At 36.8% G+C, this 17,617-nt stretch overlaps 1 protein-coding gene across 4 annotated transcripts in view; it reads left to right on the forward strand.

The window, feature by feature from the left end:
• The window catches only part of PHTF2 (putative homeodomain transcription factor 2), a 120,673-nt gene that overhangs the window by 70,806 nt on the left and 32,250 nt on the right, over positions 1-17,617 (forward strand). For all 4 annotated transcript variants that reach the window (XM_044245890.1, XM_044245891.1, XM_044245892.1 and 1 more), the window contains exons 4-7: positions 1,738-1,807; positions 2,387-2,545; positions 8,745-8,910; positions 9,830-9,994. In XM_044245890.1, coding sequence (XP_044101825.1) covers positions 1,738-1,807; positions 2,387-2,545; positions 8,745-8,910; positions 9,830-9,994 — 560 coding nt within the window. The remainder of the gene's footprint in view (positions 1-1,737; positions 1,808-2,386; positions 2,546-8,744; positions 8,911-9,829; positions 9,995-17,617) is intronic.

Below are 17,617 nucleotides of genomic sequence, written 5' to 3' on the forward strand. Positions count from 1 at the left end.
GGGACTCGATCCCGGGACTCCAGGATCACGCCCTGAGCCGAAGGCAGCCGTCCAACCAACTGCGCCACCCAGGCGTCCCTTGAGGTCCATTTTTAAACAACAAAATTACCAACAAGAAGTACAAAAAAAGCAAAACCCAGCATGAAATTGACTGTGAAAAGGATATTTATTTTCAGCATGAGAGCTGAAATAAGAAGGCACATTGTTGCCTTGTTTGCAGCTGGGAGTGTGCACATTGGGTGACTCAAATTTTTTGCCACTCTTAACTTCGTGCATATTTGCAAATGACTGCAAAGTGCAGCAAATATTGATTTGGGAATAAAATAAATTTGCAAATAAAGAATCTATGAATATGAGGACCGACTATATATAAAACTACCATGACTATGTCTTCTATCCTCTTTTTTTCTCTTGTTTTTGTACCTCTTGAGTAGTTTCCAACTTCACATGGACAGACTATTTGAAAGGGTTCAACAGTTCATTGCTTCTTGATTTCAGGGTGCATTTGGTTTAAACATCTCAGTTAATTCTGAGTTCAAGTAGTCTCCTCTTCTTTGTTTTGGATGCAAACAGTACTTAACTAAATTTTTACCTTAGGGGTCATCGTTTTTTGGATCAGGACCAAATAGAATTTACTGCTCAGTTACTTGATTAATTGAGTGAATAGTAAACAAATCATCTAAACACCGTGTCTCATATCTCAGCACTTGGCTTCTTGGGGAATTTAGCCTAAGCCCTTCCAATTCTTAACATCCTCCTTTTAAGTTGTGTGTGTGTGTGTGTGTGTTCGATGATTTTGATCTCCACCCTTATTCCCATTCTGTACACTGGTGGCAGAAACTTAACCTTATTGTTCAATAATTCCGAGTTTAAACTAATTCAATTTGTGACTTCCGCTTTTCCCTCCTCCTTCGCCTGGGCATGGCGTCTAAGTTCTAAGGTGACTAGGTGGTATCGTGGTCTCCTTAGTGGTTGGCATGTGAATATAGTGGCGATCCTGAGGTATGCATCATCCTCTCTGGGTCTCAGCTAATACCATCCCCACGTGTTGGCATCAGCTGAGAAGTCTGCATCCCTGTCTGTCCCCAGCTTTGTGAGCTACTGCTTCCTGCAGCAGCATCCCCAGCATCATCCCTGAGGGCCTCTCAGGGCCCCTGCTCCCCCAGCCAGCCTCAACACACTCTCCTGTGCAAACCTGGGCTCACACAGTCTCATGGACCATCTCAGACTGCACATCTAGATTGGGTTGTAGGGATAGTCTTTGTTCTAGAATTTTGCTTTCAGTAATAAACAGCCCTCCCCTGTCTACACATCCCTAAATTGATCCTTTTGGGAAATAATAAAATGTATTAAAATACTATATTTATGTTCCAGTTGTAACAAAGATGTCGTGTTTTATATTTTTCTCCAGTATATTCCTTAAAGGTTTTTTTTTTTAGTTGAAATCTTTAGAATTTGATTATTTTGTATTAGCCTGGATTTTAAAATACATCTATTGAATTCCAATACTATTTTTTTATTGAGGTATAATTGACATATGGGATAATATTACTTTTAGGTATTCAGCACGATTCCATATTTGATATTTATATATGTTGAGATATGTACGTATTGAGAAATGATACCACAATAAGTAGTGAACATCCATCCCCATACCCAGTTACAAAGATTTTTTTTTCTTGTGATAAGGACTTCTAAGATCTACTCTCTTACCATTTCTACTTTAATATATTGTAGGGTTTAAGGAATAAACCAAAGAAAACAGCACATGTGAAACCAGACCTCATAGATGTTGATCTTGTAAGAGGTGAGTCTTGAATAAATTAAAGCTTAATGCAATTAGAAATTGACCTTGAAGGAAGAGAATTCAAAGTGGGTTAGATATATATTTGTAGGAATAAAAGCAATGTGAGTGTAAGTGAAGGCAGGACTTGTACAAGAAAGGGATAATGGAGGTATTTAAATACCATTGACTAGTCTTTACTCCCACTAAAGATCGGTCTAAGAAATAATAAAAAGAAAAGAAAACCAGCTTGTGTTTGCCTAGCAAACTATATGGCTTGGTTATAAAAATGAAAGTAACTTTTTTTTTTAAAGTAAATTTAATTCCTAATTGAAACTGACATTTGAACATTGTCTTATATTTATAAATTATGTGGGAGAAATTTTGTTATTTCAGTTAAAAGTTGTTTTTTTCAGAGTACCTGAGTTAATATGATAGCATGAAGAATGTTTTTAAATGTGTCTAATACCCCAAATTGGGCATTTCTCACAGTGTAATGTGAAATAAAATTAGACATAGTTTTTCTTCAGATATTGAAATTTTTTCTCAAAGGAAATTAAAGAATGATAAATGTACTATGTCATTTTATTTTACTTTTTCCAGGGTCTGCATTTGCAAAGGCAAAACCTGAAAGTCCTTGGACTTCTCTGACTAGAAAGGGAATTGTTCGAGTTGTGTTTTTCCCCTTTTTCTTCCGGTGGTGGTTACAAGTAACATCAAAAGTCATCTTTTTCTGGCTTCTTGTCCTTTATCTTCTGCAAGGTATAATTAAGTGATAGAAATTCATTCTGCTTTTAACTTTCAGGGTGTTATGTATTTAGAGTTACTAAGGCTTTTAAAAAAAACACGTACTAATTATACTAAGTGTGAAGATACACATTGATTGTGATATTTCATTTAATAACATATAGCTGGTTTGGTATTAAAAATGTTTGAAAAAACAAAGCAGTTATTTTCCAGTATAATTTAATGAAAATTAGAATCTGTGGATGGCTAAAGAAAAATACAGATTGAGAGGTATTTAACCATTAGAAAGTCTCTTCAAATGCACATACATACCACATATACCTACTAGCAGTCTTTTTTATACAAGCTGTATGAGTTCATTTTTCCTGTCTCAGCCATGGTTTCTTATTTCTTTTAACCATTGTCTTCTGAGACTATCCTCATTCCATACGGAGAATCTATACCCCATTTTCTGAGTGTTCTTCAGATTCTCGTTTAATTCTCACAACCACCATGCAGGGAAGTACAGGTTCTGGTGTTCCACCTAACTGATAGAAAGGGATCCGAAGGACCTGAGGGTTCAAAGTCACACAGTCTGCAGGTGCAGGAGAGTCTATATTCAAGTCTAAGCAGTCTGACTGCAGAGCCACATGCTCAACAGTCCCAGCATGCTGCCTACCAGCACAGATGCACTCGGGTGCCGAGTCAGAGCCACAGCATATAATGCATAATATATGATGCTGGAGAGCGCTCGGAGGCCTGAGGAAGACACCACTCACATCCCTGCGCTCTAATAAAAACAGTGATTTTTAATTTAGTGGTTACCCTTTCGGTCATTCTAATGTCTTGCTTTTTTAAAAACATGATTGTAATCCTGAATGATTGTTTAAATATGTTTTATCAACAAACTCTTAAGTAAAAAGATAAATATATTCTCTTTTTTCAAATAAATGTCTTAAGTAAATGAAAATGTAATAAAACCTATAAACATTTATTTAAGTAAAGTTGTTTCTTTTAAGCCAGGGTACATCTTATATACATGAAAGGGAGTAAACTCTGAAGGTTTGTGATTTTTATCAGTGGAGAGACTATGTGTGTGTTTCTAATTAAAGAAATAATAAATATTCTTTGCAGAAAATGTAGGAAATTTTTTTTTAAATTTACCTACTCAAAATCTTGCCTTTCAGTTTACTTTGCAACATTTTTAAATGTTGAGATTATTCTGTATAAAAATTTATATTTTTTTGCCTTACGTCATCATAAGTATCAGAGTCTTAAAAATACATTTTTAAATTATTATAAAATATTCTGTGCTGTATCAGTATTGGACATTTAACATTTAACATTTTCTGTCTTTTGCTGTTATAATGACAATGGAAACTAGTCATTATATGCACTAGAGTGCATATATTGTGTCTGAAATTTACTTACTGGCTTGTCTATGTTAAATAAGGAAAACAGGTTAGATGAGACATGAAAAAGATATTTTTCATTTCAGAACCAAAGTTTGACATTTTAAGTGTTCCTAAGTGATGAACACTGAATATTCTCCTACCAAATAAAAGAAGTGATTTAACCTGCTTCAAGTCACAGCCAGTGACAAAATGATATCAGCCTTAATGACCCCAGGAATCTGCTGGTACTGCTCGAAACCCCTGTGCCTACACATTTTTGCGTAGAAAAGTAGGGTGCAGTGCTCTGAATTACCTTATTCTCTATCCCACCTTTCTCCTAAGAAGTAGAAGGAATCATGTGCAGTCAGATTTGGTTTTGTATAACTGTGTATAGTTTTTTATTTCAATTACATGCCTTTTAAGTATCTCAGCTATGTATTCTGGACTCCATTTATGCTTTTTGCTTATGTCATTTCTCACCCAGATTACTGCCAAGAGCCCTTATATCTTCTACCTTCTGTCCTTTTACCTTTTAAATTGGAAATTCAGACTAGCCACTTAAAGTCTAAATCTCTTCCTAGTTATTGTTGCCTTCAAGAGGAAAACCACGTTTTAGTCTGTCCCTTGTTTAATCTCTCCCCAGGTTTTACCAGGCTAAATTAGCTATTTGCTCTTTCTTTTTTGTGTTGTTTGTGGTTGTGTGTGTGTGTGTGTGTGTGTGTGTGTGTGTTTTAATTCTGTCTGCCTTGGAATGTAATGTGCCCCTTTCTTTGAGTGGCCTTCTTCCCTTATATTTACCTAATCTGCATCTACTTGTTTTCTCAGTTAGACTAGGCATCAGGTGCCACCTTCTTTGAGAATCCTTTCCTATCCACCCTCCCAATATATAGCACTCTTCATAGGTATTGTATTAGTCTGGTTGGGCTGCCATAACAAAATACCATAGACTGTGTGGCTTAAGCAGCAGAGATTTATTTTCTTACAGTTCTAGAGTCTGGAAGTCTGAGATCAGTGTGGCATCAGATTGGTGTCTGGTGAGGTCTCTCTTACTGACTTGTGGATGGCTGCCTGCTCACTGTGTCCTCACATGGTCTTTCCGCTGTGTGTGAGCAGAGCGAGATCTCTGGTATCTCTTTGCCTTAAAAGGACAATGGCCCTATTGGACTAAGGCTCCATCCTTAGGACTTCATTCAACCTTTACTACATCCATATAGACACTGTAGGGCATCAACGTATGAATAGGGTGGGGGGCGTAATTCAGTCTATTATAGGTATTTTGTTTCTTTATATGTCCCTCTTTTCTTCAAAATTGAGGAGAGGCAGTGAGCAGAGACTGTGGTCTTATTTGTCTTACTATTCCCAGTGCCTAACATCTGCCACTAAATCTCAAAGATTGACCTAAAAATTAAACTTCAGATATCTTATATTTCTGATGGTTATCCCTAGAGTTCTGCTTGACCAGTATGTGAAGACCTGCCTTGGAACTTTCATGCCTAATAAAACATTTTGTCTTAGTTGAACTCTTAGAGGAATCTGTAGAAGTACTGCCCAGCAAAAATCTTCAGTAGTTCTGTCTAGTTCATTGGACTTCATTAAATGATCAAAAAGTATAACTTAACAGTATATAAGAGAAGTGAATGATTTCTTCGTAACCCTTCACTTAAAGGGGAACAACAGGTTGGAGGTTATACCAGAACCACTGTCTTAGGAACTGAGGCCATAGAAGGGATATGGATACAGGCACAACCAGGAAAAAAAAAAAAAGGGAGAAATAAAGTTGCTCCCCTGCCCCCAGCTTTTCCTGATGCAGATAAAGGAGGCAGGCTCCCAAAAGATAGAGAGACATAAGGTCGGTCTGTAAAGTATAAAGTTTGCTGAGCAAGCAAAAACAAGATCTCTTCTTCGTGTGGCAGAATTTTACAGAATATAACAACTTCCTATTAAGATACAAAATACGGTTTGTTGGTTCCCAGCCCCACCAGAGGATGGTGTTGATAGGGCTGAAAGAATACAGATAAATAACCAGAAAGAGGTTATACAAAATCTGAAGTTTTTTAAGATGTTCTTGTCTGTGCCCAAAACTCAACCTCTTTCTCTTTTTCTTTTTTTAATATATTTATTTATTTATTTGAGAGGGAGAGTTGTGGGGGGAGGAGTAAAGGGAGAGAAAGAGAGAGAATGTCAGATTCCTTGCTGAGCATGGAGCCTGATGCTGGGCTTGATCCCAGAACCCAGGGATCATGACCTGAGCTGAAATCAAGAGTGAAGGTCTTAACCCACTGGGTCCATCCAGGCACCCCAGGAAACTTTGAACCTCTTTTTTTCTTTCTTTTTTCTTTTTCCTTTTTTAGATTTTTATTCATTTATTTGACAGAGAAAGAACACAAGTAGGGGGAGCAGCTGAGGAAGAGGGAGAAAATCTGGGGTTTGATCCCAGGACCTTGGGATCATGACCTGAGCCAAAGGCAGACGCTTAACCCACTGAGCCACCAAGATGCCCTGAAACTCTGAACCTCTTAAGTTGCATTTGCATCCCCCTTCTTTTTAAAGATAGTTAAGTTACTGATAGCAAATAAAAGTACTATTTGCCAGTGTTAAGTACACATTCACTTCTGTAAGAAGCTTTTCAAAGTGGTTTTTTTTTAAAAAAAAAAAAGATTTTATTTATTTGATAGATACAGATCACAGTAGGCAGAGAGGCAGGTAGAGAAAGAGAGAGAGAGAGGTGGAGGCAGGCTCCCCGCTGAGCAGAAGAGCCTGATGAGGGTCTTGATCCCAGAATTCTGGGATCATGACCTCAGCCAAAGGCAGAGGCTTTAACTCTCTGAGCGACACAGGTGCCCTCAAAGTGTTTTGTATGTATTACCTCACATGAATTTATAGTACCTACATCCTATTTTATTGTACAAAAAAATAAACCAAGGCTCAAAAAGGTAAAGGGATTTAATAAAGGTCACATCAGAGTTCATATTAAATACAGCAAAGACTAGAGTTTTCAAAATTCTGGACTCTCAAGAACAACCAGAGATTTTTGAGTTACATTCCTGGGTAATTCATAAAGATGATTGGCATTTTAAAAAATTTAAGTCTTTTTTATTTTTTTTCTTTGTAAAGGAACTTATTATTCAGGAGACATAAAGCTGAGTAGTTGTGTTTATGATACCTTTTAACACATGTGAGGAGATGAACTGGTATTTGAAGCTTATATCTTGGTATGGTAGACCAGGATCCTTTCAGTTGCAGGTGGCAGAAACCAAATGCAAGGAGTGCCTAAGTGGCTCAGTGGGATGGGTCTCTGCCTTCAGCCCGGGTCATGATCTGGGGTCCTGGGATTGAGCCCCACATCTGGCCTCTGCTCAGCGGGGAGCCTGCTTCCCCCTCTTCTCTCTGCCTGCTTCTCTGCCTACTTGTGATCTCTCTCTCTGTCAAATAAATAAATAAAATAAAATAAAAACGCAAGCTAGCTTTTGTAAAAAGTGTTGTTTTTGTTTATGCCGCTGATCATAAAAATTTTCCAAAAACCCAGAAAACTAGATAGACTACTACAAAAACAATTACTGGGATAGCCGTTTATTCAGTTTGCTTGGGACTGTCCAAGTGTCCAAATCTACTTGTGTTGTCCTTGTGCTTTTATTAACAACTCTCCTTTCACTCTCAAAAGAGTCCTGATTTACATATTACATAGTCATTCTAAATAGCATATGCCCATCTTTTTAATTAAATCATTATATTTTAGAATATGTACTTAATATAGTTTGTTAAAGTAACTTAGATACATCATGATGTTTTACTTCTGAATACATCGACATGTATCTCTTCAAAATATGCACCTTACATAAGCACATTATAATAATCACACCTAACAAAATGCACAAAAATCTAATTTTCAAATTCTCCAATTGTCCTGAAACAGAATTAGGATCTCATAGGCCCTGTGTTCAAGCATTTCTGGATCTAGCGGCTCACCTGATATCCTCACTTTTTATACTGGTGATTTTATTCTCATTGTGCTGGTCTCATCTCTCTTAAGGAGGTGGCTGATGTGGCCCCTGGCAACTTCATATTTCCTTAGTCCTTACTGTTTGTGATGTGGGAGAAAGGCCTTTCCAACTACCTCTGTTAATCCGTGAAAAAGATTCTGATTGGTCCTGCTAAGCTTACATGCCCATCTCATTATTAATTCCTGTGCCCACAATTAAGACCCTGGTAAGACTAGATTACACATCTGCCCCTAAAGTGGGAGAAATAAGACGATTTGATTGACAGATAAAGGAGGCAGGCTCCCAAAAGATAGAGAGACGTAAGGTCAGTCTGTAAAGTATAGAGGGTGCTAAGCAAGCAAAAACAAGATCTCTTCTTCATGTGGCAGTCTTAGTATTGGTGAGTGTTTACTCGTTTCCCTGAAGAATTTACCCAAGTAAATTTATGTTGTTATTTCTAAGCAGATAAATCTCTATTTGAAAAGAAGCTCTTTATAGCCTTATTACACACCTATCATAGATTTCCTTGTTTGTAAAACAAAGCAATTAAGTGCACTTGAGGTTAGTGGTTCTTTTGATTGTCTGTGATCTTATCAGGAATGCCCTTGGATTCATATGCAGCTGGTTTTCATTGCAGCATAAAAATGTGTGCTTTAGAGACTGTGTTGGATGTTATCTTGTTCCAGGAGTTTATTACCGAATACTGTGGTTAGCCAGTGGCAAACAAAAAAATAGTCTGAAAGAGCTTGTCTGCAGTGATGTTTTTAACTAATTTAAATTTAGAAAAATAATCTGGAAGAAGCAATGTTAGAGGTGACTGTCAGATCTATAATTAAACATATTTTCTTTCCCTCTTTGTAGTTGCTGCAGTAGTGTTATTCTGTTCCGCTTCTAGCCCACATAGCATACCTCTGACGGAAGTGATTGGGCCAATATGGCTGATGCTGCTCCTGGGAACTGTGCACTGCCAGATTGTGTCAACAAGAACACCAAAACCCCCTATCAGTGCAGGGGGTAAAAGAAGAAGGTACTCTTTTAAAAGCAGCCTTTGTGTGGATTTGTGTAATTTGAATCTAGGATTGTTCTTGACTCGAATAAAATGTTATCTTGTAAAGTCACTCTTCCATTAAATAGACCAGGAAGCTTAGCTACCAAATGATTTAGTTTATGTGTTTGCTTCAAGGCCATTATGAGACCACATACCTGTTTTTGTTTTCTTTCCTAAAGCTCATTTCCAAGGCACTTGATATTGTAGGGAATATATTAGCTGGAATTGCTGATAATTCCTTCTATTTACAAAATCTTGTACTTACAAGATACTTCAGCAAAAACAATAGCCAGGAAAAAAATTCAGCTAAATTCTGTTTATTAAATACTATTCAAAGTTGTTTAATATTGTCTCTTGATTAAGTAAGCATAGCAAGTCTCTCTGGCCACCCAGCACAATGGAGTTCTGTTTAAGGGTCTTTTGGAGCAATTCCTCCTTTGAATATGGTTGCTAAGAGATTGCGACATTTGCAGTTTGGGGATGTTGAGATTTAAACCCTTCTCCTTGTGAAAAGATAATACCAACACTAAATAAATAGCATTGTTGATCAGTTAGATTGTAATTCTCTCTGTCTAAATTTTTTTCTTTCTTCTTCTGCAGATAAGTGGCATTCAAATAGGGAAGAAATGCTTTGTAAAAATCTGTCCAATGATATCGTTACAACCTAATGTTCATTCACCTGTCAGTGTGAACAAGGAACAATAACCCAACATTTATAGAAGTTGCTCTTGAATATGTACCTTAATGTTGGCGTTAACTTTTCTCCCGTTAATAACTAAATTTTATTGTGTATTAAAGTTCCTGTCTTTATGTTTGGTCACAATTTTGAATGTGCTACCAACAGAGTGGTTGTTAACATTTTAAAGCCACCTTCTGCTCTTAATCTCTTCTGATCAAGGAAATTAAGAAAAGCAGCCCATTTGGAAGTCCATAGGGAAGGAGATGGTTCTAGCACCACAGATAACACACAGGAGGGAGCAGCTCAGAGCCACAGTACCAGCACCTCTTACAGCGTGGGCACTGTCTTCAGAGATCTCTGGCACGCCGCTTTCTTTTTATCAGGGTTTGTATTTATTCAAGGCTTTATATGGCGTAGAGATGCACTGTCCCTTTTCTGGCACTTCAGTCTTAGGTAATATAATATTAATGACTTTAGCTATGATATTCCCATTATGGATTTTGTTTTGATAAATTATAATCCTATATATAGATAATGGAATCATAGAGACCATAAAGTTTACTTTGGGATCTGTGTAAATATACCTGTGTGAGCATGAGTGTATATACATCAAAGTGTATCTAGTTGGGATTTCTTGATTTTTATTTATTATGTGATTTCTCAAGTACCACCTTACTTCTATTAAATTATTCTGTTTTTATCGGCACTGTGGTCAAATTGGGCTTTTTGTATAGTTTGTATCACAGTAAACATTTACCAAATAGGAAAATGTAATTATAGCAAACTGCAAAAATAAACCTAACTCAGTCTTGTATTATTATTTTGAAAAGTTAATTCAGAACATTTCAGAGTTATTTTATTAGTTTACATAGACATGTAATAAATGTAAAAAATGTTAAGATGGTATGATCAAACTACTGAGTATACGGAGTAAAACCGAGTATAACAATAAAAGTTGCTAAGTTAATAAGTCAAGAAAAGGGATACTGCACATAACTATTTTGAACACTTTTACTAACTCCTCTCCTATTATAATTATTTCATCCCCTTGTGATTGTGCTTTTATGATCAAGTTTGTCTTATATTGGAAAATTAAGCAGTTGTATCCTGGGGTATTTTCATTGCTTGTAATTTTGAGGGAAATTGCACAAAAACCTAATAGTTTGAAATAACGTGGCATTAAATTGGATCCCCTGACTATTCCAACCACCTCTTCTTCATCCAGAAAAGATTTACGTTTTTTTTTGTTGTGTTTTGTTTTGAATTTGAATTGCATTCTGTTTCTTTTTTCTTTTAATAAATAGCTCTCTTTTCTGAAAGTAGGATGTGATAATTTTATCTCTGCAAAATCAGTGTCTTACACACATATCGCAAGACTTTCTGATGAGATGAGCAGTTATAAAATAAATAGCACAGTGACTGTGTTTTGCTTTGGGGGAATCATAGTTGTTTTGGTTGTCTTCTGTTACATAGCATTCAAAATGCCCCTAGATCAATAGGTTTTAGTGCCTTTGGATTTCTGCTGTGTTTCTTTAGTCAAATGAGATTCACACTTCAGTTTTCTTCCTTTGGCCTGTAGAATGACCTTGACTACCAGTCATTGCTAATGTAATGGCTAAATCCCTTTGGATTTATTCTCTTTAAAGTGACAACTTTATAATCCAAATGTTTTTAAAGTTGTACTATTTTCAGCTGTTTCATTTGGAACTGGTTTGCTAGCATATGAATGAGAATGTTTTAAATATTAGGTACAAAAAGATCTTAAGAAAAATGTTAATTTTGGAAGTTCTAAATCGAGTTCTGAAATCTTGATGATGTCTTGTTCTTTCAAGTTTGGATAAGTTAGAAAGGCCTTAAACTGCAAGATCAGCTGAGACTTAAAATTGTTTCTGGTGATAATAAATTGAGAAGCTGGATACTTCGATTAAGGTATCTGAATTAGCATCACCTATGCAAAAATAAATGTATAGCCCCTCAAATGTCTAAGCTTTGTGTATAGTGTCTTTTGGTTTTCTAGATGTTAGGATGAAAACTACTATTTTTACATCCTGTGTTTATAAGTTGGAAAGGCTCTATTTATAATTTCTAAGTACATTTCATTCTTAAGATAAAACTATTTTTTTAAACAAGACATATTTCTCATTTGAAAAAAAATAGTATTTATGTAAAAGAACTCTATGAAACTGAGAAAACAAAGCCAAAGAAAATACCAATTTACAAAGATGTAGAAATCAACCATATTTCCTAAGTATTTAGTACTTTAGTTTTAAAGAATTATAGTCTGAAATTAGCATAATTATAATATCTACTAAAAAGATTGAGTAGGAAGAATTATATCTAGATAGTATATCTCTTCAGCATAATACCTATTTTGGAATTCAGATACTGGTTTTTTTTACATGTCCTTTAGGATTAATTTCACCATCACAATATCACTGAAAAACAGTCAATATAAATTGACTTGGCAGATTAGAGACAGATGCCAGAGTAAAACCAGGCCACATGTTAACTCACATGCCTAACTGACCTAGCCTTTATTATTATTATTTTTAAAAGACTGGCGGATATTTGGGGGGTGGGGGGAGTTTGTTTTTAAAAGATTTGTTTATTTGTTGTGAGGGGGAGTGGAGGGGCAGAGGGAGAGAGAATCTCACTTAAGCGGACTCTGTGCTGAGTGCAGAACCCAGCACTGGGCTAGATCCCATAACCCTAAGATCATGACCTGAGCGGAAACCAAGAGTCGGACACTTAACCAGCTGCGCCACCCAGGTGCCCCCTGACCGATCTACCTTAAATATTGCTGTCCCACTTAACCTCCATATTGAATGTTTTTAACAATTAAATGAATGTTAAAGATTTAATAAATTGGCTTTCTTCCCATAATGGAGTATACTATATAATGTAAGTAAGAGTGGTATGTAGTCCCACTGTAAATTTTTGGTACAGGGATTAAAAATTTGGTTTTTAGTGACTGCAGTTTAAATAGTTCAGTCATTTAAACAGTAAACTAGGTGAAGTCTGTCTCCCATAGACAAGGATGAAGACCATGTAAATGTCCGTATATCCCAGATTTTAAAAAATAACTTATGCCACAACAAGATAACTCATTAACGTTGCTGTAGCCACTCTGTTTTAGAATTGGACTAGTTCTAGAACAGTTACGGGTACCATACATAAATCTGGTACATAATACATAATTTGGTGCATACCTCTCAAACTTAGCTGTTGTAGAGGATACATAGGGAAACATACAAACCCATAAGTCTTTGAAAGTCTTTGTTAGCATATCTTCAAGGTGTATGCATAGCTGCACACAGCTGTGATGGTAATATGTAGGCTTCTGTGTCATTTTCTTATAACTGAGATGGAATGCATTGTTACTCTAGCCCCCTGCTCCCTTATAGAAGTGAGAGCAGGACTAGAAATTTCATACCATGATTTAGAACAAGAATTATTTGCTACTGTTAACTTTCCCCATAACCACTCTCTAATGTCCTTTAGTACTGGAAGGATGATCTTCAGTTGGCTCTATTGATATACCCCTGAGTATTTTCTAGAGCGCCAATAAATACTCTCAGCTTCTTTCCCTGATGAGGTTTTTCAAATAGAAACATACTGGTTTTCTTGTTTGATACAATACATTTGAGATTTCATAAGCTAGTAAATTCTTTAAAAGTTACATTAACTCTTCAGTTAAAGTTTCCAATGTTGAAAAACACATCCAGTTTTATGATTTATTTATGGTGCAGGTTGTACATTTATTTGCATTTTTTCAGACAAGACCAAAATCATCATCCATCTCACAAATGAACTACACTAATTAGACTATTTAAGTTTCTAAAAGTCATTTCCTCCTATGTGTATTTGTGACATAGAGCTATCCTTCCTGAATGGCAAGCATAATACTTTAAAGAAAATTCTACACAGGTCATGCCAAAGATTAATGCAGTAGGCAAGTTACAGAATTAGCTCTGAAGTTATAAAACATGGCAAGCCTTAACCATGGTAGTGGAATTGCACATTGTTTATTTGCAAATGCTTTTTGTTCAAAATCCAATGCAGGAAATACTTCTTCTATCACAGAATAAGTAAGATCACTGTAGATTTGTATATCTCCTGTTTTCAAGGCAGTACTCACTGCCCACATGCCTGTGACTCATGGTGTTTGGGTTGATCTAAGCAAAAATTGTTAACTCTGCTTTTACTAAATGAGTGTATTACATGTATTCAGTGTAGCTGTCAAAAGGTAGATTTTTTTGTGGATAATACTAAGAAGTACCATTTTTTTCTACACTGCAGTGTTTTAATTCCTGATACCAGCTTCTCTCTACCCTGTTTTTAATTTAGTTTTATTTCATTTATTTTTTAAAACAGCTCAGTACGGGGCTTGACCTCACGACCCTGAGATCAAGACCTGAGACCTGAGCTGAAATTAAGAGCTCAGGATGGATGTCTGACTGAGCCACCCAGGCGCCCTCTTCCCTGTTTTTTATTTTTGGTAGAGAATGATGATTTAGAAGTATATGCTTACTTTAAAACCAAAATGCTCTTCACCTTGCTTTACTTTACTTTTGTACATTTTTAAAAGTTGATTTAAATGAAGTAGCTTCCCTTTAAAAAATAGTCTACGTAGAATTTTACAATATTAGTATTTTAAGCAAATCTCTCAGTCCCACTGCCTTTCCATAGTATCTTTATGCTCTAAAACAAGGGAATGGGTAATTAAACATCTGAGTCTTGGTAACCTATGTTCCTTTTGAGAAATAAATATTGTTCTGTGAGGTTCTTAATTTCAGCTATTAATGTCACTATGAGCAAAGCAGCACTAGACACCACCCAGAGCAGTCATGGGCTTTAAACTCTTTACCTACATTAATTGGAATTTAGCTCTCCCAGCTCTTTGTCCTTTCAGCATTTTCCCTGTGCTCAAATCCAGAATGTCCTAATCGGGTACAAATCAGTTGTACTTTAGAAAAGATACAATTTTATTTTTAAACAATTTCAAACTTACAGAAAAGTTGAGAGAGCAGTGCAGAGAACTCCCACATGTCTTTCAATCAGAGACCCCATTTAAATTCTGCTGATTGTCCCTATTAATAGCCTTGTTCCTAATCCAGAAGCTCTGATCTGGGATCATGCGCTGCATACAGTGGTCATGTCTCTCTAGTCTCCTTCATTCTGCAGCAGACACCAGCCTTTACTCAGTTATGTGGTTTTCACATTTTTGAGGACTACAAGGTAGTCACTTTGCACAAAGTCCCTTAATTTGGGTTTATGCCCCTGGTCGGGATCAGACTCCCTAGTGACTTGTGAGTCTGGAATGTGCTTATCTCTTCCCAACCCCTAGGTACACATTATCAGTTGATAGTTGAAATTGGCCATGGTGGGATTATTTACACCATGGAAATCAGGGAACACCACAGACAAGGAAGGACTTTTTACCTCTGGAGAGCTAGTTGTTTAACAATTAGCAGCGTAATACTGAGTTCGTAGTGTGTGATGTTTCTTCATGAAACCCAAGTTATGCAAATTTGGCAGGAATATCATAGAAGTGATACTTAGTTCTTCTCATTGCATCCTGTCAAATGGCAAACAACATAAAATTTGTCCCCTTACTGGTATTTACATTAATCACTTGATTAATGTAATATCTGCCAGATTTCTCCATTGTAAATTTGTTTTTCCCTTTATAATCAACAAATGTCCTGTGTAGAGACACATTAAGATTATAAAAAATAACTCATTCCTCATCCCACCTTCACCTTCTAGTTTTAACATGCATTGATGATTATGACCAGAATTATTGCTATGATTGCTGCCAAGTGGTAATTTTTTTCTAACTCCGTCATTCCTTCTGCATTTATTGGCATTTTTCTGTAAGGATAAGCTTTCCCATAGATTTTCTGTAAGGATAAGCTTACTCATGGATTTCTATTTTATTCAATTTATTAATGTCATTATTCATTTTGATGATCAGATTGGCCTAAATTGGCCAATGGAACCCTTTGAGCAGTTTGTCTTTTTTGATATGTCCCTTTCATTCTTTGTTCACTTTCTTTCTTTCTAGGGCTGCACAATGTTTTAGGTTCAGTTTATCCTTCCTCTGCCTCAGCCCTGGAGTCAGTCATTTCTTTGAGGAGGGTGGTAGAAAGAGAGCAAGGTAGAGAGCGAGAGTGCCAGAAGTGCTTATTGTTGTTGCAGTGTTACTACTTTTAGACCTTGGGGCTAGAGCTAGGAAGTTGTGTGTGTGTGTGTGTGTGTGTTCCTCTACATTTATATTTACCTCCGTATTTAGATGTATTATGGCTTATGGCTTTGCAATGATAGCTCCAGTTCAAATACAGTACCTCAAAGTTCATTTGAACTTTGTCCTTCCATCTTCCTTCTCTACCACTGAAAAACGTGGTTCCCATTTGTCCTCCATATTGATTCAGTTAATCTCTGGATGTAGCCCCTTTCCAACCCCATCGGGCTGTGCCTGACACCTTGCCTAAACTTGTCTTTGAAGCAGGCGCCATTCTTGGTTGTGGCTAGGTTGTCCCTGCCGTACTGTGGCCACGGTTCTCCTGCGAGAGGTATTACTACCAGCTATAGCCAAGCTGCCTCAATTTGTATTTTGAGCTACTTTGTAAACTCTGAGGGTGGTATGTATATTTAGTATTTTCTTTGTCCTTTCAGCTTGGTTTGCAACTTAACGTGCATTTTCTTGAGAAAAATCAGCAAGCTGCCAACTTACTGTTCACGCCTGGGAGTGTCCTGTGTGCTTTGAGGAGATAGGAAAGAAACAACCCAGAGGAGACTGCAAGTACGCAGAGATAAAGAGAGGAGGGGAGATAACTGAAAGGTGTTTGCAGTGGGTACTACTAGGGCTTACCAATCTTGACTGGGTCCTGTAATGAAGGTGCACATTCCCCTTACAAAATCCCTGAAGCAGGACTTACTACTGATTCCATGCCCTTTTCACAAGGCCCTTATCTTTTTTGCCCTCTAGGGTTCTGGTTCACTCTGCAAGTTTTCAGCCACTTTTTCTACTCTGACTACTAGCCTCCAGGGAATGTTTTAAACTGCCTAGTGATCTAACAGGTTTCCTAAGCCCTTGAGGTCTAGCATTTCTGTCCTTCCTCCAAAATATGTTTCTCCTCTTGCCTATTCCCATTAATGGTTCTACCAACTAACTTTCCAGCCTTCTTTTCCCTTGTTCACCTCCTTTCCCCCGTTTTTCCAGTCCAGTGTAATTTCCAAGAATCTTCACAGATACCTTTCCAGCGCATGCCTTCTCTGTCTTTTGAGTTTCTCACTTCTTTGGGATATCAGGAATTTTACCTCCCTTGGTCTTTTTCTACATCTGCATGTTGTACAATGTTCAAGCCCAGTGTAATTTCCAGGAAACTTCATAGATACCTTTCCAGCACATGCCTTCTGTCTTTTTTAATAATAAATTCTTTTTATTTTTAAGATTTTATTTATTTATTTGACAGAGAAATCACAAGTAGGCAGAGAAGCAGGAAGCAGGCTCCCCGCTGAGCAGAGGGCCCGATGTGGGGCTCGATCCTGGGACCCTGAGATCATGACCCGAGCTGAAGGCAGAGGCTTATCCCACTGAGCCACCCAGGCGCCCCAACGCTTTCTCTGTCTTTTGAGTTTCTCACATTTTTAAGATATTAGGATCTTTACCTCCCTTGGTCTTTTTCTACATCTACACATTTCACAAAGTAATGGGGATAATTAGTAGTTGGTGTTTTTATCACTTTTTATTCTATTTTATTGTTTTTATTTCTTTTATTACAGAGAAAAGGTGCAAGTTTTCTCTATACCTTTTATTTTCTGTTTTTGCCTTTCCTCCTCTCTAATCCATTTTCCTCCTTCCCTGTGCCACTGTTTTTTGTTATTGTTTTTGTTTTTTTAGAAGATTTTATTTATTTATTTATTTATTTGACAGTGAGAAACATAGCAAGAGAGGGAACACAAGCAGGGGGACAGGAGAGGGAGAAGTAGGCCTCAGGCTGA

This window comes from Neovison vison, chromosome 4, assembly GCF_020171115.1.
Source record: "Neovison vison isolate M4711 chromosome 4, ASM_NN_V1, whole genome shotgun sequence".
Lineage (NCBI taxonomy): Eukaryota > Metazoa > Chordata > Mammalia > Carnivora > Mustelidae > Neogale > Neogale vison.